The sequence below is a fragment of the Panthera uncia genome (genome assembly GCF_023721935.1).
Source record: "Panthera uncia isolate 11264 chromosome E2 unlocalized genomic scaffold, Puncia_PCG_1.0 HiC_scaffold_19, whole genome shotgun sequence".
NCBI lineage: Eukaryota > Metazoa > Chordata > Mammalia > Carnivora > Felidae > Panthera > Panthera uncia.
Window position 1 is genome coordinate 13498236 of NW_026057588.1, and position 22110 is coordinate 13520345.

The following is a 22110-nucleotide window of genomic DNA, read 5'->3' on the forward strand; positions in this document are numbered from 1 at the left end:
CCCCCCCCCCGCCACGGGAGCAGGGAGGGAAAGAGAGAGAATCCCAAGCAGGTTCCCCACTGAGCCTGACTCAGGGCTCAATTTCACAACTGTTGAGATCATGACCTGAACTGAAATCAACTATCAGATGCCGAACTGACTTGAGTCACCCAAGCGCCTCTCCAAGCCCAAGTCTTAACCACAGCCTACTACTATGGTGGGGACTGGAGAGACCATTTTATCGCCAGCCCAGCCCCACCTGCCCTTGGCACGTGACCAGCCTGGGGCTAGGAGCAGAGAATTCAGGGAGGGCCACACAGACCCCTCTATCCCGCAGACACCCAGCATAACCACCCATACATGCAGACTCAGGGAACCCTGTCCTCCACCCCAGTTCTCACCGTGATGGCGTGTTAGGGTTGTTGGGGTCCCAAGCACCACTCTGAGCAGGAGTGCGGCTGCCGTCATGCAAAGGTGTCTGGGAACCGTAATGCGGGGTACGGCTGCCTGAAATGGGAGAGTAGGAGAGGTGTGTCTGTCTGTCAGCTCTGTCCTGTCAGCTCTGTCCTATCTGCAGCTCCCCCACATCGCCCCTCATCCCTGTCCCCTGGGCACACTCACCATCCTGGAGAGGTGTCTGAGAGCCATACATGGGTGTGCGGGAGCCAGAGCCATACATGGGCGTCTGGGAGCCATACATGGGTGTCCGCCCATAGGTTGAGGTCATGCCACCTGGGCGCCGTGAGCCCCTGTGGACGCAGAGAACTAGACGGGTGAGAAGGACCCTCTCACCACCCAACAACCCCCCTCCTGCCCCAGCCCAGCCCGTACACCGTAGTGAGCCGCTGACGGTCCACAGAGATGGTCTGGCAGGTGGAGTGCAGCTCCACGCGGGCCGTGGACTCCGTGGCATCCTTCACCACACCGATGTAGCCTGGTGAGGAGGCAGGAGGTCAGGCTGGGTAGGGTTCTCTACCATGCCCCTCCCCAGGCCTCCAAATGGCCTCAAAGCTCACCTTTGTAGGGCCCTTGGGAGATGCGCACAGTCTGGCCTATGAGTTCGTTGTCTCTCCGCCCTCGGCCCCTGCTCATGCCGCCGCTGCCGCCACCGGGGCTGCCAAAGCCACCACGCTGACCTGGGGAGAAAGGAGAAGATCACCAGTCCCCAGGGCCATGCCCTCCCCTCCCATGCTGCGTCCACAGACAGAGCAACCTCAAGCCCCTTCTTCACCTGCTTGACTCCCCCACACACCCACACTGGTTTAGAAGCTTCCTCTGGGTGGCCTGCACCAGAGCTCGGGCACAGCTGTGACCACTGCCGGCTGCCACCAGGAGCAGTGACGGGGGAGGGTCCTGGTCTTCATGGGCTCGGAGCCCCATCAGGGGCCAGGCCAGCCGAGCAGGCACTCAGGAAGTATGGGCTGAATAACCTCCCTCCTCCATCCCCCAGACACATCCCCGCCCAACTTCCCCTCACCTCCAGCGCTGGGGTGCATGGGGCTGCTGATCCGGGGACTCATAGGGGCAAAGCCACCCACTGTGAAGTTGGTCACATCTCGGGGCTAGGAAAGGGACAGGATGTCAATCAGCAGGCAGGGCCTGGAGGACCGGCTCCTGGCCCCCATGCCACTGCCTGCCTCCATTTGGGAACAGTTCCTGCCTGAACTGGCCTAGCAGCTATCCCTCTCTCCTTCTGGTGACAATGCCTCCACTTCCCTTTGAGAAAACTGTCACCCCAACACCACTGTGGGCCTGTCAATCAAGAGGCCTGGTCCTCTCCTGGCCAGGACTTTATAACCCTGCATAGCTGGGAGAATTCATCACCCCACCTTCAGGACCATAAGGAAATCACCTCCTGGTCCCAGCTACCCAGATCCTGGGCCCGATTTCCCTTCTGATACGTGGTTCTATACAGCTTTCCTACAAGTCCTAGGACCTCTGCGTCTGCTGTTCCCTTGAGCTAGTCACAGAGCTCTGCGTTCCTTCATTCAGGTCTCTGCTCATGTGTCACCTCAAGGAAACCTTTCCTTAACCTTCTCCATCTAAATCAGCAGCTCCCATTATTCTCTATTTCCCAGTCCTGTTTTACTTTTTTTTCGTAGTGCCTTTTCTCATAGTGTCACTTCACACTGTGCTGTGTTTATCTGTCTGTCTTCTAGCAGCTCTAGGACAGAAATTTGCATCTTGCTCGCTGTCGTACCTCCAGTGTCAGAGACCCAACAGGTGCACAATAAAACCAAGTGGGTGAATGATTTGGTGAAAAGCTCTGAATCCCAATAAACTCTGGCAAGGACCCGACACTGACATCCGCCATCCTAATCCTCCACGAGCCCACTGTTGGCGCTCCCAGGGCCAGGGAAGGCCGGGGAGCTGAGCCAGGGCGCCACCACACCCACCTCACCTTCGAGCCCCCCGCCAGGACGAGGTGGCGGGTCTTGCAGACAAACATGCCCCCATTCTCCACCAGTTTCTTGCAATGCAGGAAGGCGAAGCTGCGGAAGAGATGGCGAATTTCGCCCTCCCGGCCCTGGATGAGGAAAGGATGATCACTCTTGTGGCCAGGCCGCACCCCGGCAATTTCAGGCGTGGCCGATGGGCAGGAGCTTATACTCACTGAGTGGGGGCCGTCAATGACCTTCACGATGTCTTTCACGTGGATGTTATTCTGTTCTGAGTCCAGGGCCACGGCAAAGCGGTTGTCCTTCTTCCGGGTCACAGCCTGGTGCCTGACAGTCACCACCTTCCCATACATGTTCAGTACCTATGGAGGGAGGGGAGGGATGCTGAGGGGTGAGAGTAGAAAGGGGTGACGTGGAGCAGGACTTTCCTAAAGTGGGACGATCCTTCCTTGTGGGAGGTTGTCCCAAGTTCTGCAGGAAGTCTAGATTCCCCGGCCCCGGGGCACACAGTCTCAGGGCACCACCCTGTAGGCACTGGATCAAACAAAAATGTTCCCAATCATTCCAAAACACCCTTCAGGAGGAGACTCCATCCTGACTGAGGAACCTGAGGAATGGGTAGAGTAGATATTAACATAATAGCTGATGTCTACCCATCATTCTGTGCCAGGCTCCATGCTAAATTCTTCACACAAGATTTCACTGAAGCCTCAAAACTTCCCTCTGAGATGAATGCTGTCATGATTCCCATTTTACACAAAGGGAATCTCAGGCCCAGAGAGGGCAAGTCACTAGCCCAGGGTCACACGGCATGGAATAACAGGGCCAAGATATAATTCCAGAGTCCAGGGTCCTAAGCATTAGGCTCTGACTCTCCCATCACCAGGTAGGGGTGAAGGCGAGGAGGGCACCCGCCACACCCAGCCCCTGAGCAAGCACCTGGGTCTACATATTTGATCTCAGGGCTTCAATCACAATTATTACAGTAGATGCTACCATTATCTCCATCTTAGAGGATACAAAATAGGCACAGAGAGGGTAAACAATAGGTCACTTGTCCAACACCACACAGCCAACCATGGCTCACAGAGCCAGATCTGCCACCCAGAGCAGTCTGGGTTCTTAGCCACCTCCCAGGATGAGGAGCTCGAGGGAGAGCAAGACCCCTACACGGAAGCCCCGCCACACACACACCTGGAAGGTCTCCCGCTCCAGCCGCACGATGACACCCACGGTCTGGGGGTCTAGCTGCACCAGCTCCCCCCATTCATGCTGGCCCCCCACATCCACACCCGATGCCGTCTCTGAGCAGAGCTGCAGGTCCCGGGGGAGCACCTTCAGCTGTGGGAAATGGAAAGCGGGTGAAGCAGGGTCCTGGTGGCTCATCGGCCTGGGTCTCTGTTCTGGCATGCTCCCCCCCCCCCCCCCCCCCCCACCTACCTCATGCATGGTGAGGTCAGAGAACAGAATAACAAAGTTCTCCTCCACTCGCACAATGAGGCCTGTGTCACCCTCAAATCGGCCAGCAATCACCTTCACGTGGTCCCCCATCTTAAAGTACTTCCGAAGTTCCTGGGCCGGGAACTCCAACATGTCCTGGGGATTGGGTGTGGGGACACTGAGCACGGGAAGGGAAGCCACCACAACCCACCTGCTTCCCCATCTCCAGAAGCCACTCACGTCCTCAGAAAAGACTCCTGCCAAAACCCACCCAGGCTCACACCACCCAACCACAGATCCTTTAGGCCACCTGCCCTGGAGACAGCTGACCTCAGACTCAAGGTATTAGTCAGGATACCCCTTTACTCCACACACACAAAGCCTGTCCCCAAGACGTAGAATGCCAGACTAGACACTCTTCCTCAGACCTAGCTGGAGACAGCCTCACCCCAGACACATCATGGTAGCCTGGACAAACCCTCAGACAGACGTACACGCCCTTAAAGCAAACGAAAACCAGGTAGCCATCTTAGATTATCCACAAGTATGGGCAGTACGGTACCCACCTTGAGGTCCTCGTGCTTGGGCATGATGGTGATCTTGTTGCCATCCACGCTGAGGATCTTGCCCTGCAGGTTGATGAGCTCGCCCTCACACACCTCCACATTGTCCCCAGGCTGGAAGTTGTGTTCCCGCTCCTTCCCTACAGGGACAGATGCAGGGCTGACTTGGGAGCTGCCTGCCAAGAGCCACCCCCTCTTCTTTGGGCTGAGTTACTGACAGGGACCAAATACCTGTGCTCTCAGTCACCACCTCAAGGTCAATGCCCTCCGGCTGGTCCTCAAACTTCTCCAGCTCAGAGAGTGTGGGCTTCACACCCTCCGTGATCTGAGACAAGGAGAGAGGAGAAAGGTCAGTGTCACAGCCCAGCTCAACGGGCTGGAGAGGTAGAGTGACTGCCCTGGGGATACTCCTGATTTGGAAGGCACTCCAGCACAGATCCAGATAACCCACCACTCTGGGGCCTGGACTGAAGGAGGGAGAGAAAGCTTGCCCTCCCTGCTCCCCACCGTCATAAGCAAGAGGCCCTCCAGGACCCTCACCACAGCAGACATGGCAAAGCTCTTGAACAGAAAGCCCTTCCGGCTGTAACGGTTCCCCTCGAAGATGAGGAAGTCACCATCAGAGGCAACATCGCCGCCCAGGGACCTGGGATTTTGGGGGAAAGAGAAGATTAGAAGGGGGATGAAGAAGAGAGTCTCAGTGAATCTCAGGCTCCTCTGCTGGCGACGGGGGAAGAGGATCACAAGACGACTGACCCGTCCCGTTCCGCCGCGCCCTGCTGGTCAAGCAACCCATCCGAAGCTGAAAGGCTCTTCCCTGCACTCTGCTGCTCTCTCTCCCCTGCTTTATTGTTCGCCACAGCCCACATCACCCTCTGAAAATGAGCCACCGTTTGATCCGTCTCCCTGACCAATGGCAACTCCCAAAGAGCAGTTTTTCACTCACTGCTATGTCCCCTAGAGCAGCGAGCATCTCGCACCCCAGAGGCACACGGTGAACATTAGCTGGACAAAGTGTTGAACCACGCCAAACCTTCACATGCACGGAGGCCTGGTCTGCACCTGCCCTGGCCACACACCTCCACAACTCCTCCCCAAAGCCTAGGACATCACTAATATGACCTATGTTTCCTAGCGAAGTGAGGGAGTGAGGCTCGCATGAGCACATCTCCCAGGTAGAGTGGTCTGAGTCAGGACTCAAATGTGGGGGGTGGTGGGACTCCCAAACCTGTGCCTTAACTCTACTGGCCCTGCCTGTGGGGCAGGAGAACACTCTGTCCCTGCCCACGCTTCTAGAGAGAGGAGGGAAAGCCCACCCCACTCTCAAAAAAGGGAGCATAGGCGAGCAGGCTGAGCTCCCCCTGCCACTCACTCAATCCACTTCTCACTCAAGTGCTGAGTTTGGTGGAGGCCCAAACAAGCTCTACAGGCCGGGTCAGGGCACTCAGTAAAAGGAGGTCCAGTCAAGTGGACAGCAGTGGGATGAGTGGGTCCAATCTAGGCATGTGAAGTATTAGCCAAGTCCTGGGATGCAGTTCAAAAGGAGTTCTGTAATCCCCCTTTAACAGAACTGAAAACAGGCTGGCGGCTCACAGTGGGTTCTAGAACAGGACCAGTGGCAAAGGGTCACTGCACCTCTTGTTTCTCCCCCTCCTCTCCTGCCTTTCCCATCAGGAGCCCTCTGGCTAGCCCTGAAATGCTGGGGTTACTGGGCAGAGCTCCAGAGCTCCCTCCAGCTGGGGAGGGTGAGGGACACATCCTAATGGGAAGGGCTCTGTACTCCCACCTCAGGTGCCCAGGCACCAGAAGATCAGTGAAAGAGACCTTGTAAGGCCTGACATGTCGAGAACTCCCATTTCAGCGTGTGATACCACTAATCACACTTACTAGGAGTCAAGTGCTATTCTAGGTCCACACGCTTATTAAGTCATTTGATTCTCCCTACAGTCCCAGCAGGCAGGTGTTGTTCTTTACAGCACAGGAAACAGAGGTCCAGGGATGTTAAGTAACTTGGCTGAGGCACTGCTGGCAGGCTAACCACTCATAAAGTAGACCATGGGTGGGTCGGGGGACCCACTCCTATGGGGGGAACCTGCAGAAGGCACTCTACATCACAGCTGTGGGGACCCAGCCCAGCCAGTCCCCAAGGACATGCACCTGATCTTCTCAGCATCAAACAGCCTCTGTGGAGGTCGCTTAAACTTCTTCCTTTTGGCAAACCAGTCTTTCTGTGGAGGAAAGGTGGCACGGGTGGGAAGGGTGAAGGAGGAGGGCCCAGCTACCCGCAAGGATCAAAGGATCAGGCATCCGCCCACCCGTGAGTAGCGGCGTGCCCCCTCGTACCAAGCTCATACGGGCCTTGATGCGGTCATAGTCGATGCGTGGGATCATCTTCAAGGAGATGGTGTTTTGGCTGGGCTCCACATAATCCACCTGAGGAGATGGGGGTGGTCAGGAGGGCCCTGGCCCTCCCTCTCTAACCCCAGACACAGGAAGGGCATGGAGGTGGCAGGGACAGGGGGTGATGGGAAAGAAATCACACTGATGACAATCCCCCAAGTTCTCTCTGTCCTGTTTCCCCTCAACCCCGAAGCAGACTGTCCATCTCTCCTCGGATGTCTAAAAGGCCCCTCAAACCTAGTGCAACCACAACTAACCTTAGTCACCCCCCCACACCTGCTCCCTGCCAGCCTTCTCCTACTCCATTATTCCTTCTGGTCTGGCACACGAACTGGCAATTGTTCTGGACTCCCTCCCTACTCTTCCGCCCATCTCCAGTGTGTTAGCAACTCCCATGGGCTCTGCCTTCTAAACCCCTCGTCCCCCCTCTGACCTCGTCCCCCTCCTCTCTCCTACAACCCTGGGCAACCCAGGACTATGGTGGCACAGTCCCCTCGCTGGTCTCTGTAGCCCCATCTGGTCCAGTCTGGGGTTTGGCAGCCAGGTCCTTCTTTGTTGTGGGGGGCTGTCCCCTACACTGTAGGGTGCTAGCAGCATCCCCGGCCTCTATCCACTAGATGCTAGAGCAACTCCCCGCTCAGTTGACAGAACCAAGAAAAGGGACCACACTGTCCCTGCTTGAGAACGAGGAGTCTATCCTCGATGAAGCTCCCAGAGTAATCCTATTAAAATCCACATCACACTGTGTCCCTCCACCTCACTCCGGAAGAAGCCAAAGCCTTACGACAGGCCACAGGTGCAGTCCCCTCCCTAAGCCCACTCCCGGCCACTCTCACCCTCACACACTCTGCTTCAGCCGGGGCAGCCCTGTTCACATGCTGTTCCTTCCGCTGCAACACTCTTCCCTAAGATTTCCACAAAGCCCCCTCGCTCACCGCCTTCAGATCTTTACTGTGTTTTGAACTCTCACAGGAGATGCTCATCCATTCCCCTGGATGTGGGCTCCCAACAAAATCTAGGCTCTGCATCACCTAATCTGCCCTCTGCACTAGGAAAGGGCTGGGAATGACAAAAGGAAAAGGGAGGAGGACAGAACAGGGGAGCAGGGGCGTGAACACAGGCCCTGGCCCCTCAGCCACCCTGCCATATCCCCACCCCCGGCACCTGGGCGATGTCGTCCTTATAGATGCCCCTCTTGAGGCGGACCCAGGACTTCGGCTTCAGGTTGGCCACCTCCTTTACGACTTTGAGCACATCTGTCATTTCCTTGATGGGCACCATCTGCTGGTTCCAGTAGCCAAGCCGCAGGTTGCCCACGCCCTCGATGGCCTGCTTCACGTGCGTCTGCTTATAGGCCTCCACGTAGATGTAGCCCTTCACGTGCTCTGGTGCCACCACTGACTTAATCTGCAGGGGCTGTGGGGCCACGCCAGCAGAGGGAAACAGTGAGACGCGACTGCAACTAATGGCAATGGCCGCCACTACAGTGCTCTCTCTTCTAGGAATTCATCCCCCAGTGTGTGCAACGACCCCAGGGATAAGGATGTCCACTGCAGGGTTATTGATTACAGCAAAAAACAAGACTGCAAATTTGTAAATGCCCCCAAAAGGGATTTGTTGTGTCACAAATGTTCTGTGAAATATAGTGTACCGCTTAAAAAGGAATGAATCTCTATGTAGTGACACAGACAGGTAGCCAACACGCACTATGTGTAAAAAGCAACAAGAGTGAAGAGAAATGGAACAATGACACTAAAAGCAAACAGAACGCGCTTTAAGACAAAACCTGTCACTGGAGACAAACAAGGGCATCCTAGAATGCTAAAAGGGTCAATCATTCAAGATGTCAGAATTACAGACATACATGAATGTAACAACAGAACCTCAAGGTACACGAGGCAAAACCCAACAGAAGAAACTAGAAAAGGAAAGAAAACTACACACAAAACAAGCAGAAGGAAAGAAATAATAAAGATCAGAATGGAAACAAGTAAAAGAGGGAGAATAGAGAAGTCCATCAAAACAAAAGCTCGTTCTTTGAAAAGATTAACAAATTTGACAAACCTATAGCTAGACTGACCCAGAAAAAGACAAAAGACTCAAGTTGCTAAAGACTCAAAAAGAAAGGACATTGCTACCAATCTTACAGGGTTACAAAACAATACTACAAATAAGTGCACACCGACAGATAAGATCACCTCAAAGAAATGAACATTTCCCGTAGAAAAACAGAAACTACCAAAACTGACTCAAAAAGAAATACAACACCTGAATGGACCTACAAGAAGATATTGAATTAGTAATGGAAAAATACCCGCCCCCCCCCCCACACACACAGTGTCAGGACTAGACAGTCTCACTGGTGAATTCTACCCAACATCTTACACCCAGCACGGAGCCCAACATGGGGCTTGAACTCACAACCCTGAAATCAAGACCTGAGTTGATGCTTAACTGACTGAACCACCCAGGCACCTCACTATCCAACATTTTAGCAACACTGATCCTTCACAAACTCTTTTTAGAAGAGGAGGTAACATTTTCCATCTCATTCTGTAGATCCAGTATTAACCTGACACTAAAAACAGACATCTTTAAGAAACTACAGTTCAATATTGCTTATGAACACAGATGTAAGTACAGTATCTCCAATTAAATAGAACTGGATCCAGCAACATATCGGAAGGATCATACACCATGACCTTGAATTTTATGTTATGTGAGTTATATCTCAGTTAAAAAAAAAAAAAACTACTCATTTGTTTCAGCATTGCCTGTGATACCAAAAAATGGAAACAATCTTGTATTTACTGGGCATGGAAAGATAATTAAGGTCTTGGCAAAAAGCTCACTGCAGAATAACACATGTACGGCATAACGCCATTTTGTTTTAAAAACAGGGCAAAGTTTTCAACGTGCAGACGATGATCTGGAAAGACATAAACCAACAAGAATTCCTTCTGAAAAATGGGACTTAGGAGAAGTCCCATTTGGGAGATTTGGGCTTCTACAATACACATGTACTATTCTGGTCATTAAAAATAATAATCAGTCATAACTCAAGTGATCACCAGAATTTTGCCCAGGACACATGACTGAGGTCTGAGTACACTTGAAATGATTTGCAAATCCAACTGTCCACTTGGGCCCACTGACATACACCCACTGCTTCAGCAGGTACAAGCAATGTACTCAGCCCGACACGGACTATATTAAGTAAGAACATTACCGGCTAGCACAGAGTCAGCCGTAGCCCCATGTTTCATGAATTTTGAGCGTACCTTTCATTGGGTTTGCCCTTGTTCCAAAACTGACAATTATACCTCTGACAATAACTATATTTACTGAACACAAGCTGCAGGCCAAGTCCCAGATGAAAGCTGGACATGTCCAAAGCTACTTAATCCTAGCAATGCTGAGGAGCAAGCAAGGCACCCAGAAAGGGGAAGCAGCCTGAACAAGGTCAGAGGTAGGAAGCAGCAGGGACAGGATTCAAACTCCAGCTGTCTAAAGAAATATCTGTGAACTTAATGTTTATTTTTAAGAGAGACAAACGGGGAGGAGGATCAGAGAGAGGAGACACAGAATCGGAAGCAGGCTCCAGGCTCTGAGCTGTCAGCACAGAGCCTGACGTGGGGCTCAATCTCACGAAATGTGAGATCATGACCTGAGCAGAAGTCAGCCACTTAACCCACTGAGCCTACCCAGGTGCCCCAAGAAAGATCTGTGAACTTAAAGCAGCACCTTCATGCTTTGTGTGTTGTGAGTGAGCCCTGAAGGGACAGGACCAGCCCTGGCATAGTCACTGCTGTATCCTCAGCATCTCCCAGTGCAGAGACCTGACCACGGGAAGGGTTCGGCAGATGTGTGAAAACTGCACGGAAGAAGGAAGGAAGGAAGGAATTCTCCCCCTGACAGGCCTGTCCCCTGACACACTCAGCCACACTGTCCTATCCCAGGACTCCTCCCAAACAGTAAAAGGGGGACAGCTGCCCAACAGGGCTGGTGAACAGGCAAAACTCACTCAGGCAGAAAAGGTTCAGGAAGCTAAAGGCTGGGGTGCCTGGGTGGCTCAGTCGGTTAAGCGTCCAACTTCCACTCAGGTCATGATCACATGGTCTGTGAGTTCAAGCCCTGCTTCAGGCTCTGTGCTGACAGCTCAGAGCCTGGAGCCTGCTTCAGATTCTATGTCTCTTTCTCTCTCTGGGCCCCTCCCCCACTCCCCCCCCCCCCACCATAAACATTATCAAAAAAAAAAAAGATGTTTAAAACAAGCAAAAAAGGAAGCTAAAGGCTGACTTCTGGAGGGCTACAGGGGGCTGCTGAACCCTGTTAGGAATGCAGAAAGAACGAAGACAATACCTCTGTCAGGCACAGAAGAATGCTTCAATCCAGGGAGTGGTTGTTTTCTAGCTAAAGCAGCTCACGTAACGGACAATGCTGTTGACCGTAAGAAGCACCTGGTACCCTTGAACCTATACTGTCCCTCCCTCTGGGCTTTTGCTCTGTTATCTCATTTCCCAGGTGCCTGCCTATCTGACTTACCGTGTCTGTGAACTGGTAGGCAATGAACTTGCGCATCAAGGAAATGGCCGTGGCCCGTTCCTCCCCAATCTGGAAGAGAGACAGACTTCAGATGGAGATGACAAGGTGAAGGATGGACACAGATAAGGGGACAGAAGACAACAGCAATGCAGAGTAATCAGGCAAGAAAGATAAAATGGAAGAGAGAGAGGAACAAAAAAGATGGACAGATACAGAGAAAGAGGAATGGACGGTAAGAAAGACAAAGGTAGGAGACAGTGAATTAAGTGACGGAGGAGTGAGGAGGGGCCAGGGGCCGGGGGATGAAGAAGCAGAGACAGGACTAAGAGACTGGTATGCCAAGGAGACCCAGGACAGAAAGCTGGGAGCTCTCCCTGACGAGGTCATTTCCCCCATTCCCCTGCATCCTGGAGCACACACCTTACATTTGACAGTCCACAGATTTGGATCCCTAGATAGGAGAAGAAAAGGAAACCCTTCAGGGAAATGGCCTCATCACGAAAGACCCGAATCCCCACACCCATCTTTCTTGCTCTCCCTCCACACCCTCTCCTCCTCCATCCCTCCTTCCAGAAGCAGAAGAGGGCAAGCGCCAACATGCCACCTGTTCCCACTATCCACCACTCTGTGTCTGCATAGGCACATCACCCCAATACAAGATTCCCCCATCTCAGCCCGTCCATCCCAACCCCCTTACTTGACTCCCGGAAGCAGCTGCTGCTGAGTGATGTCATCAGAGAGCTCATCAGATCCTCCATACACCCTGGAGAGAGGACAGCAATTGGGAAGGAGGGGTGATGCTCTGTCAGAAGCCTGACCCTTCCCGAGAAGGGACCACGTGCCCCCACCCCATGCCCTTACGTCTCTCCCACAGACGACTTGGCATATTTCTTCATGTAGTACTCGCCCAGTTCTTCCTCTCGCTGGTCCCTGGGGTGTGAAGGGGAAAGTAAACATGAATGAAAGGCTGTGGAGAGGAGGGTGGGCTGACTTGCTCCCAAGTCCCCCCCTGGAAGCCAGTCTCACCCTTTCACCCACCCCCACCCCCCGCCGCTTACCTCCAGAGGTTTTGTAGGCGGCGAGCCCCAGAACGGTCTTCATCCAGGACGACATTATCGATGTTGGAGGCTGCGAAAAAATGAGCAGATGGGGTAAGTAAGGGGAGGTGAAGGGCAAGGGCGTGGAGGAAGTGATGGGGGCTGAGAGGGCCGGAGCTGGGCCCTGGGGCAGGAGATACCTCACTGAGGAACCCCCAACCCTCACCCTCTACTCTGTCCTGCTCAGCATCTTGCTTCTCATGAAGAAGACTTGGGGACAGGGTCCAACAGGTGGGGACATCCAGCCGTTCCCCATCTCACAGCCATTAAGTATGCCCTGAACTCCACCCCCCACCACTTATCCCTGCTGCCACAACGCTCACACGCATACATAAACACACACGCTTCCCCAGGCCGACGGCTGGATACCTGGCCTCAGAACCCCCTGAACTCTGGACCCTATGTGAGTCAGAGCCCCCAGGGCCAGACAGGGGTCAGGGGTGGAAGGAGGGTACTGTGGGCAGGAAGGAGATGTCAGGATATGGGAGGAAGGTCGGGAAATCATAGTTTTCAGATTCTTACCTTCAATCTCTTCTACTTGGAGGAAGAGGAGGTGGTGGTGGTGGTGGTGGTGGTGGTGGTGGGCGAGGGCAGACAAAGTATGAGCCAAATTATAGCAGCGAAATCAACCAATGGGTTGGGGGAAGGGGAAGGGAGGGACACAGGAAGGTTGAAAATCAAAAGTAAAGGCCAGGCACCAGGTGGTTGGGGGAGAAGCCGAAATGTATGAGGCGCACAAAACGGAAAATAACAGGGAAGTGGGGGCACTGGCCCAGGAAGTGGGGGGTTATCTTGGGACAGAGCCCACCCACCCTACAACCCCCATAAGGGATTCCCGGGGGCCCTGGGACCCCAGAGTCCTCTTCCCACAACCCCCACCACCCACAACCCCCACCCCCCAACTCATGGGCCTAAAAGGAAAAGGGTACAGAGCTGGTCTCTCTGGCAACGACAGAAAGAAGCGAGGTGAGGAGGGTGGGAGTTGGGGTGGTGCAGGGCATGGGGGTTGGGGATGGGCTCTCAAGACCCAAGACCCCAAAGTGGGCTTGCAGAGGTGGGGCCCACACACACCTTTCTCTAAAATGTCCTCTGCTCCGTCCTCCCACTGGTCCTCATCCTCATACTCATCGTCCACATCTGCAACAAGAAAGCCACGTGGTCAGGGAGGCAGCTGCAGCAAAGGTGACTTCGCGACAGTGGTTCCCAGGAAACATCTCTGGGGGGACAGGCACTACGAAAATCCACCCTGCAGATCAGGACTCAGGGCTAGACAGGTGAGGCTCTCACCTGCTGCCCTGGAGCTGTTCCGAGCCGCAGGATCGAGTCTCCTCGCTGCAACCTGGCTCTAAAAGCCATCCCTCCCCTAACCCCATCCAGGAGCCCATTTCAAAAATCAGATCAGGGGCGCCTGGCTGGCTCAGTGAGTAGAACACGTAACTCCTGATCTTGGAGTCGTGAGTTCAATCCCCATGCTGGGCGTAAAAATAAAAAATAAACTTGAAAAAAAAAAAATCAGATGGGGTGCTGGGTGGCTCAGTCGGTTAAGCATCCAACTCTTGATTTTGGCTTAGGTCATGATCTCACAGTTCGTGGGTTCGAGCCCCGTGTCAGGCTCTATGCTGGGATTTTCTCTCCCTCTCTTTGTCCTTCCCTCGTACTCACTCGCACACATTCACACACTCTCTCTCTCAAAAGAAAAAAGATCAGATCAAATTAAGCAAGCAGAAAAGTTCCCTCCAAACTATCAAAACCAATATATAGTTTAAACAAATTTTTTTTAACATTTATTTTTGAGAGAGACACACACAGCATGAGCAGGGGAGGGGCAGAGAGAAAGGGAAACACAGAATCCAAAGCAGGCTCCAGGCTCTGAGCTGTCAGCACAGAGCCAGATGTGGGGCCCCAACTCGTGAACAGCGAGATCACCAACTAAGCTGAAGTCAGACACTCAACCAACCGAGACAGCCAGAGCCCCATTAAAGACACAATTCGTGATCTGTTGGTTTTGTTTATTGTTCCCTTCGGTTTATAACACTATTGCTTACCGAGTGTACCGTATGCCCTGCTCTGTTGTGAGTTCTTGCCACAGATTCCTCATTAATCCTCCTGGTGACCCTGAAGGAGGTAACACCACCGTTCTGATTTTACAGTGAGGGCTCTGAGGCCCAGAGAGGTGGCTTCACTGGCCCAGACTCTCAGCTAGTACCTGACAAACAATCTGGCTTCGGGGACCATGCACCTAATCTCTTCACTACATTACATACCCTCTTTTGTATGTAGCCAATGTTACACTAAAAACTGAAAAGTGGTATCTGTACGTGATGAAAAATGCAAAGCGTTCAGAGGATGTATGGGTACAGGTAAGTCTCCCTCCCATTTCTAACCCTAGCTCAGTCCCCTTTACCAATGGCAACTCTATGACCAGTTTCTTGTCTAGAAATAATCTGTACTTAAAGAAGAAATGCATATAACCTCCCCACTACCTGCCCCATTTTTTTTTTTTTTCCAATGCAACTTTTTAGCACACTGTTCTGTACCTTCTGCTTTTTCTAAGCAATGATACTACCTTGGAACTCTTTCATAGCAGCACATGCTTCATTTACTATTATCCGACTATCTGCCTCATAACTCATTTTACCAGGCTATTACCATCAACGGACATTTAGATCACCGAACACTTACAACTGCAAACAGGACTGCAGCAACTATCTTTGGCCTCATATCTTTATGCACCTATTCGAGTTTAACTGTCAGATGAACTCCTAAAAAAGAACTGCTGGATCAAAGGGTCCCTGCATGTTAAATACCAATGGGCCCTGCCACATAGCCTTGCCACAGGCAGTGCCCAATGACACCCCAGAAAACACATGGCTGTCCCCAGCAGTCCACGTCCATGTCACACGGCATGTTATCCATTCTCTTGATCTGGGCACTTCTGCTACCTAAGATCTTTTCTCTAAGAAAGGACTCGCTTCCCTCAGCTGTTAGGAAAAGGGCCAAAGCTCTCCAAGAACAGGAGTGTTCTGAGCATTTCCTGCCCCTCTGCTCCCTGGTTTTCCCTCAGGTAAGAGGGTCCTAAGAAAGGGAGGATGGCATTCCAAGTAGCTCTCCCTTACATGCATGTGGGGAACAGGCACTGTTGAGTATGGCTGGAGGGAGTATCTGGTATGATCTTTTCAGGGGCCAGTATTCGGCCACAGACATCAAAAGGCTTTCAAATCATACACATTCCCTTTGCCCAGTAATATGACCTATACGGATTTGCCACATAAAAAATCTTCAGGGTCCATGTCAGATAAAATACCACATCTTCGGGGCACCTGGGTGGCTCAGTTGGTTAAGCGTCCAACTTTGGCTCAGGTCATGATCTCACGGTTCATGAGTTTGAGCCCCACGTCAGGCTCTGTGCTGATAGCTCAGAGCCCACTTTGGATCCTCTGTCCCCCTCTCTCTGCCCCTCCCCCACTCATCCTTCTTTCTCTCTCTCCCTCAAAATAAAAAAACTTAAAAATATTACATCTTCATTTTCACTAATGTCTAACTGAAATTTAGTATTTACATCAATTACGAACGATGGAAGCAAATCACGGCAATGTTAGCAGTGAACTCTGATATTTTCATGGCACGTTATACAGCTGAAGATATCTCAAAATATCATTTGCACTCATTGCTACTTCAAAATTAGATTCTTATCAGACCCTCCACTAAATCTTGTTATTTCAGCGCATTCCTAACGAAACACACATGTTCTTTGAGTATTTAGGTACCGTGTTTCAGTATAATTGTTCTCTCTGGAATCCTATGTATTTTTTCCTTAAGCACTTCAGAACACAGTTCTAAGAAGGGGCCCACAGACTTCACCAGACACCAAAGAAGCCACAGCACAAAAAAGGTTAAGAACCCCTGGTCTAGGCAATACCTTGTGTCTATGAGTCTAAACACGTATGAGAGTGTTCCCAGCAGTGCTGCTTGTAATAACGAAAAACGCGAACTCCAATGTCCAACAAGAGATTGGTTACATAAAACAGATTATGGAAAAAATACTATGCGGCCATTGGGAAACAAACGGGTGTTTCAAGGATGAGGATGATGACAGCATGAGCACTTAAGTGCCATACGTTGCTGAGGAAACTTTCTTTGAGAAACCAAACAGCAACTCACCCAGGGCCGCATGGAGAAGAGAGCAGAGCCAGGCCACAAGGGACCCAGGCCAACAGGCCTCCACCACCCTGTCCTGCCTACATCGAGGTCGTCTCAGCTTCCCACGAGAAGCACAGACTTCAGTTTTTTAAAGGATGATAATACTACTGTAACTGTTTTAAAAGGATTGATGTTTGGGGAATATACAAAGAAATATTTGGGGGTAAAATCATGTATTTGGGATTTGCCACATCATCCAATAGTGGGCAGGAATGAAGAGGAAGAAGCAAAACGATCGGTACTAAGGTGTTAAGTGTTGACACGAGGTGACGGGACATGGAGGTTCCATACACTATCCTCCTACCGTGTGTGTTCGACATTTACCAAAAAAAAAAAAAAAAAAAACGTTTTGGAAAAACTCATTCAAGAAATAGAACCGAAGGTACAAGCCCGGCCAACGCTCAGCACCTGCCAGCCCTGTGACATACCAGCCTCGTCCAGAATGAAGCCGCCATGGCGGGGTTTCTTGGGAGGCCTGTCATCATCTTCCTCTTCCTCTTCTTCATCGTATTCTTCCTCCTCTTCCTCCTCCTCTTCTTCCTCAGGCTCTTCCTCCTTCTCGCTGCCTGCTACACTCCGCCGCTCTTCTTCTACCTGCAGGGTTACAAAAGGTTGGGGCACCAGGGTTCTGTACCCCAAAATCCAGATACCAAGCTCCCCAACCCCAGGTCTGACCTTAATTCTGGCTGGCTAGTCATAAGCCCCTCTGCTCTGCATGCCCTCCCTTCCACCCCAGCCTCTCTGGGAGCCATCCTACCTCAGTGATAGCACTGCCACCCAGTCAACCAATACCTGGGAGCTGACCCACACTCCCTGCTCCACTAGACCTCCTTGCTAGCCTCCACCTGGCCCGTAAATGTTGTAGCTCCATGAGGGCGGTCCTTGGCCCTCGTCTCTTTCCACTCTACAACTCCCCAGGCCGCCTCATCCACTCCCTCAGCTGGTGGGCCTCTCTGTGACTATGATTCCTAGATCTCCGGTTCCAGTCTACACTGCTCCCCAAGGTCATCGCCTGCCTCTTGTTGCTAATTCCGAGGACAATCTTCAGTTGTTACGTACGAGACACTTCACACCACTGTCTACTCCCTCCCTAAAGAAATGCTCTTCCCTTGATATCTGTCACATCACATTCTCCCGGCTTTTCTCCAACTTCTCTGGCTGCCCCTCTGCAGTCCCCTCTTCCTCTCTCACCCCTCAAGTGCTGGCTTCAGTCCCCAGGGTTCAGCCAGGGGCCCGCTCTGCTTCTCCCTGCATACACTCTCCCACTGGGCCACTTTACCTTCCAGTCCCAGTTCCTGTCTCTGCAGGTGATACCTCATCTGTCTCCAGCTCCCCACTTTCTTCCAGAACTAGAGGCCCCCCATATGTCAGCAGCCTCCACAGATGCCTCCCTTAGTTGTCTTCTGAACCCTTCACGCCCACCGTGTCCCACACTGACCTCAACGTCTTCCCCTAGACCTGTGCTGGCTCCCTCTAGCTCTCATCGGGCACCAAACTCTTGACATTTCTGCTTTTGGAACATTGTCCCTCCAAGCTGTCCCTTCTCCCCCATCCCTACAGCCCTAGCCTAGGCCAGATCACTGCCCTCTAAAACCTAGCCCCTTGCCCAGCCTCCTTTCTGGTCTCTTGGCCTCCAAACCAGTCACAAAAGGAAATGACCCAGACAAAACAGTATTCCCCAAACTTCAATCTTTTCCGCACTAACTTCACGTCTTCTTGCCAAGTTCACATCAGTTCAACCTGTTTATTTGGTATTTTAAATTCACTCATGTTTTTATTTAACTTAACAAAGAAACTTTTCCAAACTTTGGAATATTTCAGAAACAAAAACATTTTTAAAGTTAGCTTGCTACAAGTAAAAAGTAACCATAAAGATAAAAGCAAAACAGGGGCGCCTGGGTGGCTCAGTTGGTTAAGCGTCTGACTTCGGCTCAGGTCATGATCGCACGGTTCACAAGTTTGAGCCCCGTGTCGGGCTCTGTGCTGACAGCTCAGAGCCTGGAGCCTGCTTCGGATTCTGTGTCTCCCTCTCTCTCTGCCCCTCCCCACCTCTCAAAAATAAATAAAAACATCCAAAAATTATGATCTAAAATATGAAACTGATCATTTGGTCCCCTGCTTAAAACAGGGCCAGGGCTCCCCACTCCCCCAGGTAAAGAACCAGCTGCTTAACAGCTTAGACAAGAAGCACACACTCTGCTACTGCCTCTCCTTCTTATCCTGCCTCTTCGGGCTCCCCCTCCCAAGTGCTAGGTCCCAGCCACACTGAACCACTCGTTCCATGCTCTCTCAGTGCTAGTATCATCCGTGCTGGTCCTCTGCAAAAAAAACCAAAAACGTTCTTTTGCCTCTCACTCATACTTCAATCAAAATACTCCCCCTTCTAGGAAGTCATGCCTACCCCCTGCCCCAGCAAAGTCAGGCACATCCTCTGAGCTTCCTCCATCACAGCCCCGACCACCGTGAGCTCTCTCAGGCTATCTCAGGCATTGCTGGGTCCCCAACATTACCCAGTTCAGGGATGGGAACAGAAGACAACTTAAACATTTGTTTAGTACATACTCCTGACTCATCCACGATGTCCCGCCTTTTAACAACTCAAACTACTCTGAGTAGCCTGATTTCAAGGAACCCTGTCTTCATTCCCCTGGCTCAGTCCCAGCAAAGCCTTCTTTCCAAACCTGGCTCCCTGATCCCTGAGGAAAAGAGCTCCCATTACTATTTGTGTTATCTTGGGGCTGGAACGTGCTCTTACACTGTCTGTCCTCAGCATCCCCTGAAGTAACCGCTGGTTTATAAAACTATCTCCCCTCCAGGACAGAGAGCTCCATGAAGGAGCCTGTGATCCCAGCCTGATAGGAACACTTGCTGAATGAATGAATGAATGAATGTGCAGGTTACTGTGGCTGAGAATGGGGAAACCGCTGACTCCCCCAACAGTGGCTCATCATCTGCCATCCCAACCTTCTATCCACAGGACCTGGTCCTTCAAGGACCATGCTAACCTTTGGCTATCCAAAAAGCCTATCCAGTCCTATCTCTAGCTGGCCTCTCACTGTCCTCCTGCCTCATCTAGTGACGGGAGACAAGTGAGCAGGCGAGTCAAGAGCCTGGTGTGGTGTTGGGGAAGTGAGATTTGCACAGAGCAAACCAGATGTCCCAGCCAGGAAAAGGACCCAGGGATCCTGGCCTCATTACCACCAGGCTTTAACCACAAGCAAAGTGCCTTGAAGCCATGAGTCAGGGAGACCAAGAACCCAGTACTGCTGCTCGAAGCAAAAACCCTTCCTAGCATCCTGCCATTTGCCTCACCCCCACCATGGCTTCCTGACTCTTCCAACTCTTCACTGGAAGCTGAGGACTCCCCACAGGGCACAAGAATTGACAATCAAATGCCTACCGAGGGCAAGCAGAGAACAAAAATAAATGGGGCAGCTCAAAGGAAACCCATGGCACTCTCCATCTACCTGATGTTTCCTAGGACACAAGTAAAGGAAAACTTCCTTTCACCTAAATCTTCTGCCACAAGGCAGGCATCATGATAAATGGCAACTGATATATCCCAGGAATTGGAGAAAATTCCCCATTTTAAAGCAGGCTGCCACTTCTTGAGCAAAGAGCTGCTTGCTGGCTCCTCTAATTTTCCCAGAAAAGCAGAAAAATCATGATTTTTACATGAAATCGCCCTTGCAAGTGTTGGCAACTACCTTTAAAAAAACTGATTTATGTTTCTGTAGGTTAAAGGAGACATCTATAATCATCCAGTCATCTCTGTTAGTTTGTAACTGTTGCCTACTAAGTGTAAACTCCCTGAAAGCAAAAATTTGCCTTGTTCTATTCTCTCCAACACCTAGGAAGAACCTGGAACAAAGTTATAGATGCTCAAACATTCATTTGCTCAATAAATAAGTTAGAAATAAATAGACAAGGAAAATAGCTAAAAGGAGACTATTTAAAGTCAGTTATGTCCCAGGAAATGTTTATTTGATTCCTGAAACAGTGATCCTTTTAAAGCATTAGATCACATCCCTTCTTTGCTCAAAACCTCAAGACTCTGTCGCACTCAATCAGGACAAATCCCTCACCAGAGGCTTCAAGATCCTATATGATCTGGCTCCCGTCACTTTCTTGTGGCGCTCACTCTGATCCAGCCAAACTTGACTCCTTGTTACTTTTTGAACACGCAGACATGCTCCCAACTTGGCACTTGCTGTTCCCCCCTTACTGGAACACTTTTCTTCCACACATGACTCACTTTCTCACCTCCAACACATCTTTTTTTCAAATATCACTCTCTCAGACTCACCCTATTTAAAACTGACCCAAGGCTCCCTATTCCCCTTCCCTGCTCTTCTCCAAAGTACTTTCTGCTTTACTAAATGATACACACATCAGTCACGTTTGTTTATGTTCACAGGGGCAAAGACTTTCAAAATGTTTTACTAGTGCAGCCCAAGGGCAAAAAAGTGTGCCTAGTACACAGTAGGCACTAAAAATATATTTCTGAAATGACCGTGCATACTCCAAAATAAAAGCTAACAGTGGGTGCTTCCTACATGCCAGGTCCTTTAAACACATCACCTGTCGGGCTCCTGGTTTGCTCAGTCGGCTAAGCCTCTGATTTCTGCGCATGTCATGATCCGATGGTTCATGAGTTTGAGCCCCGCGTCAGGCTCTGTGCTGACAGCCCGGAGCCGGAGCCTGCTTCAGATTGTGTGTCTCCCTCTTTCTGCCCCTCCCTAGCTCATGCTCGCTCTCTCTCTCTCTCTTAAAAATGAATAAACATTTAAAAAATTAAACACATCACGTGTTATTTCACTGTATTTGGAGCATCCCTGGCCTCTCGCACCTGTCCTTCTGCTTGACTTAGGCTTGCCTACTTCTCTGTCACTACCAACAATCTGGAGGCTCCCAGAGGCCAGAGCTCGTTCTGATACCCTCCGAGCTCCCACAGGAGCCTTTCTGTCCCAGTCCTGTCCCCAGGCTCAATGCCTCCCCACAACGTCCCAGCCACACACCTCGGCCTCCTCGCCGTCACTGCTGCGCTCGCTGTCCTCCTCCTCGGAGAAGTTGCTGTCCTCACTGTCCGACATCTTCTGCTCTTGCAGGAAAAGACGGCCTCAGTGCGTCCCCCAAACAGCAGCCCCACCCCTGCCTCGGTTTCCCCGCCGGTTCCCGGAGAGAAAAAAAAAATCCCTCAGCGCACTTCCGGCAGCCTGGTTCTGGCAAGGGTGAACCCGAAAGGCTACCCCTTAAGCTATCTGCTATACCTTCCGTGTCCCGGAATCCGGTCTCTAAAGCCTCCCTATGCCCCGGCGACCCCCGGTCCTGCCACCACGGCGTCCTACCCACCCCTCACCGCTCCGGTACCACCTCAACCTTCGGTACCAGCAGCTGTTCACACGACGCCTGGCAGGGACTGATGTGCCCTCTCGCGAGAACCTACGCGTCGACCTCGCATAACGCGAGATTTCCGGGGCTTGTCCC

At 51.6% G+C, this 22110-nt stretch overlaps 1 protein-coding gene across 3 annotated transcripts in view; it reads right to left on the reverse strand.

Annotated features, from left to right (window-relative positions):
• The window catches only part of SUPT5H (SPT5 homolog, DSIF elongation factor subunit), a 25600-nt gene extending 3523 nt beyond the window's left edge, over positions 1-22077 (reverse strand). The window contains exons 1-25 of one of the 3 annotated variants that reach the window (XM_049620896.1): positions 21976-22077; positions 21642-21719; positions 17052-17217; positions 13495-13560; positions 12946-12957; positions 12385-12454; positions 12188-12256; positions 12024-12089; positions 11747-11777; positions 11327-11395; positions 7946-8197; positions 6725-6814; positions 6539-6609; positions 4922-5027; positions 4613-4706; positions 4385-4521; positions 3819-3974; positions 3573-3719; positions 2594-2740; positions 2381-2506; positions 1457-1541; positions 996-1115; positions 811-913; positions 601-728; positions 381-486 (exon numbers count right to left, since the gene is read on the reverse strand). In XM_049620896.1, the coding sequence (XP_049476853.1) occupies positions 381-486; positions 601-728; positions 811-913; positions 996-1115; positions 1457-1541; positions 2381-2506; positions 2594-2740; positions 3573-3719; positions 3819-3974; positions 4385-4521; positions 4613-4706; positions 4922-5027; positions 6539-6609; positions 6725-6814; positions 7946-8197; positions 11327-11395; positions 11747-11777; positions 12024-12089; positions 12188-12256; positions 12385-12454; positions 12946-12957; positions 13495-13560; positions 17052-17217; positions 21642-21716 (2492 nt within the window). In that variant the 5' untranslated portion in view covers positions 21717-21719; positions 21976-22077. The remainder of the gene's footprint in view (positions 1-380; positions 487-600; positions 729-810; positions 914-995; positions 1116-1456; positions 1542-2380; positions 2507-2593; positions 2741-3572; positions 3720-3818; positions 3975-4384; positions 4522-4612; positions 4707-4921; positions 5028-6538; positions 6610-6724; positions 6815-7945; positions 8198-11326; positions 11396-11746; positions 11778-12023; positions 12090-12187; positions 12257-12384; positions 12455-12945; positions 12958-13494; positions 13561-17051; positions 17218-21641; positions 21720-21975) is intronic. The other 2 variants (XM_049620897.1, XM_049620898.1) reach the window with 2 other exon arrangements.
• Between the last annotated feature and the right edge of the window lie 33 nt (positions 22078-22110).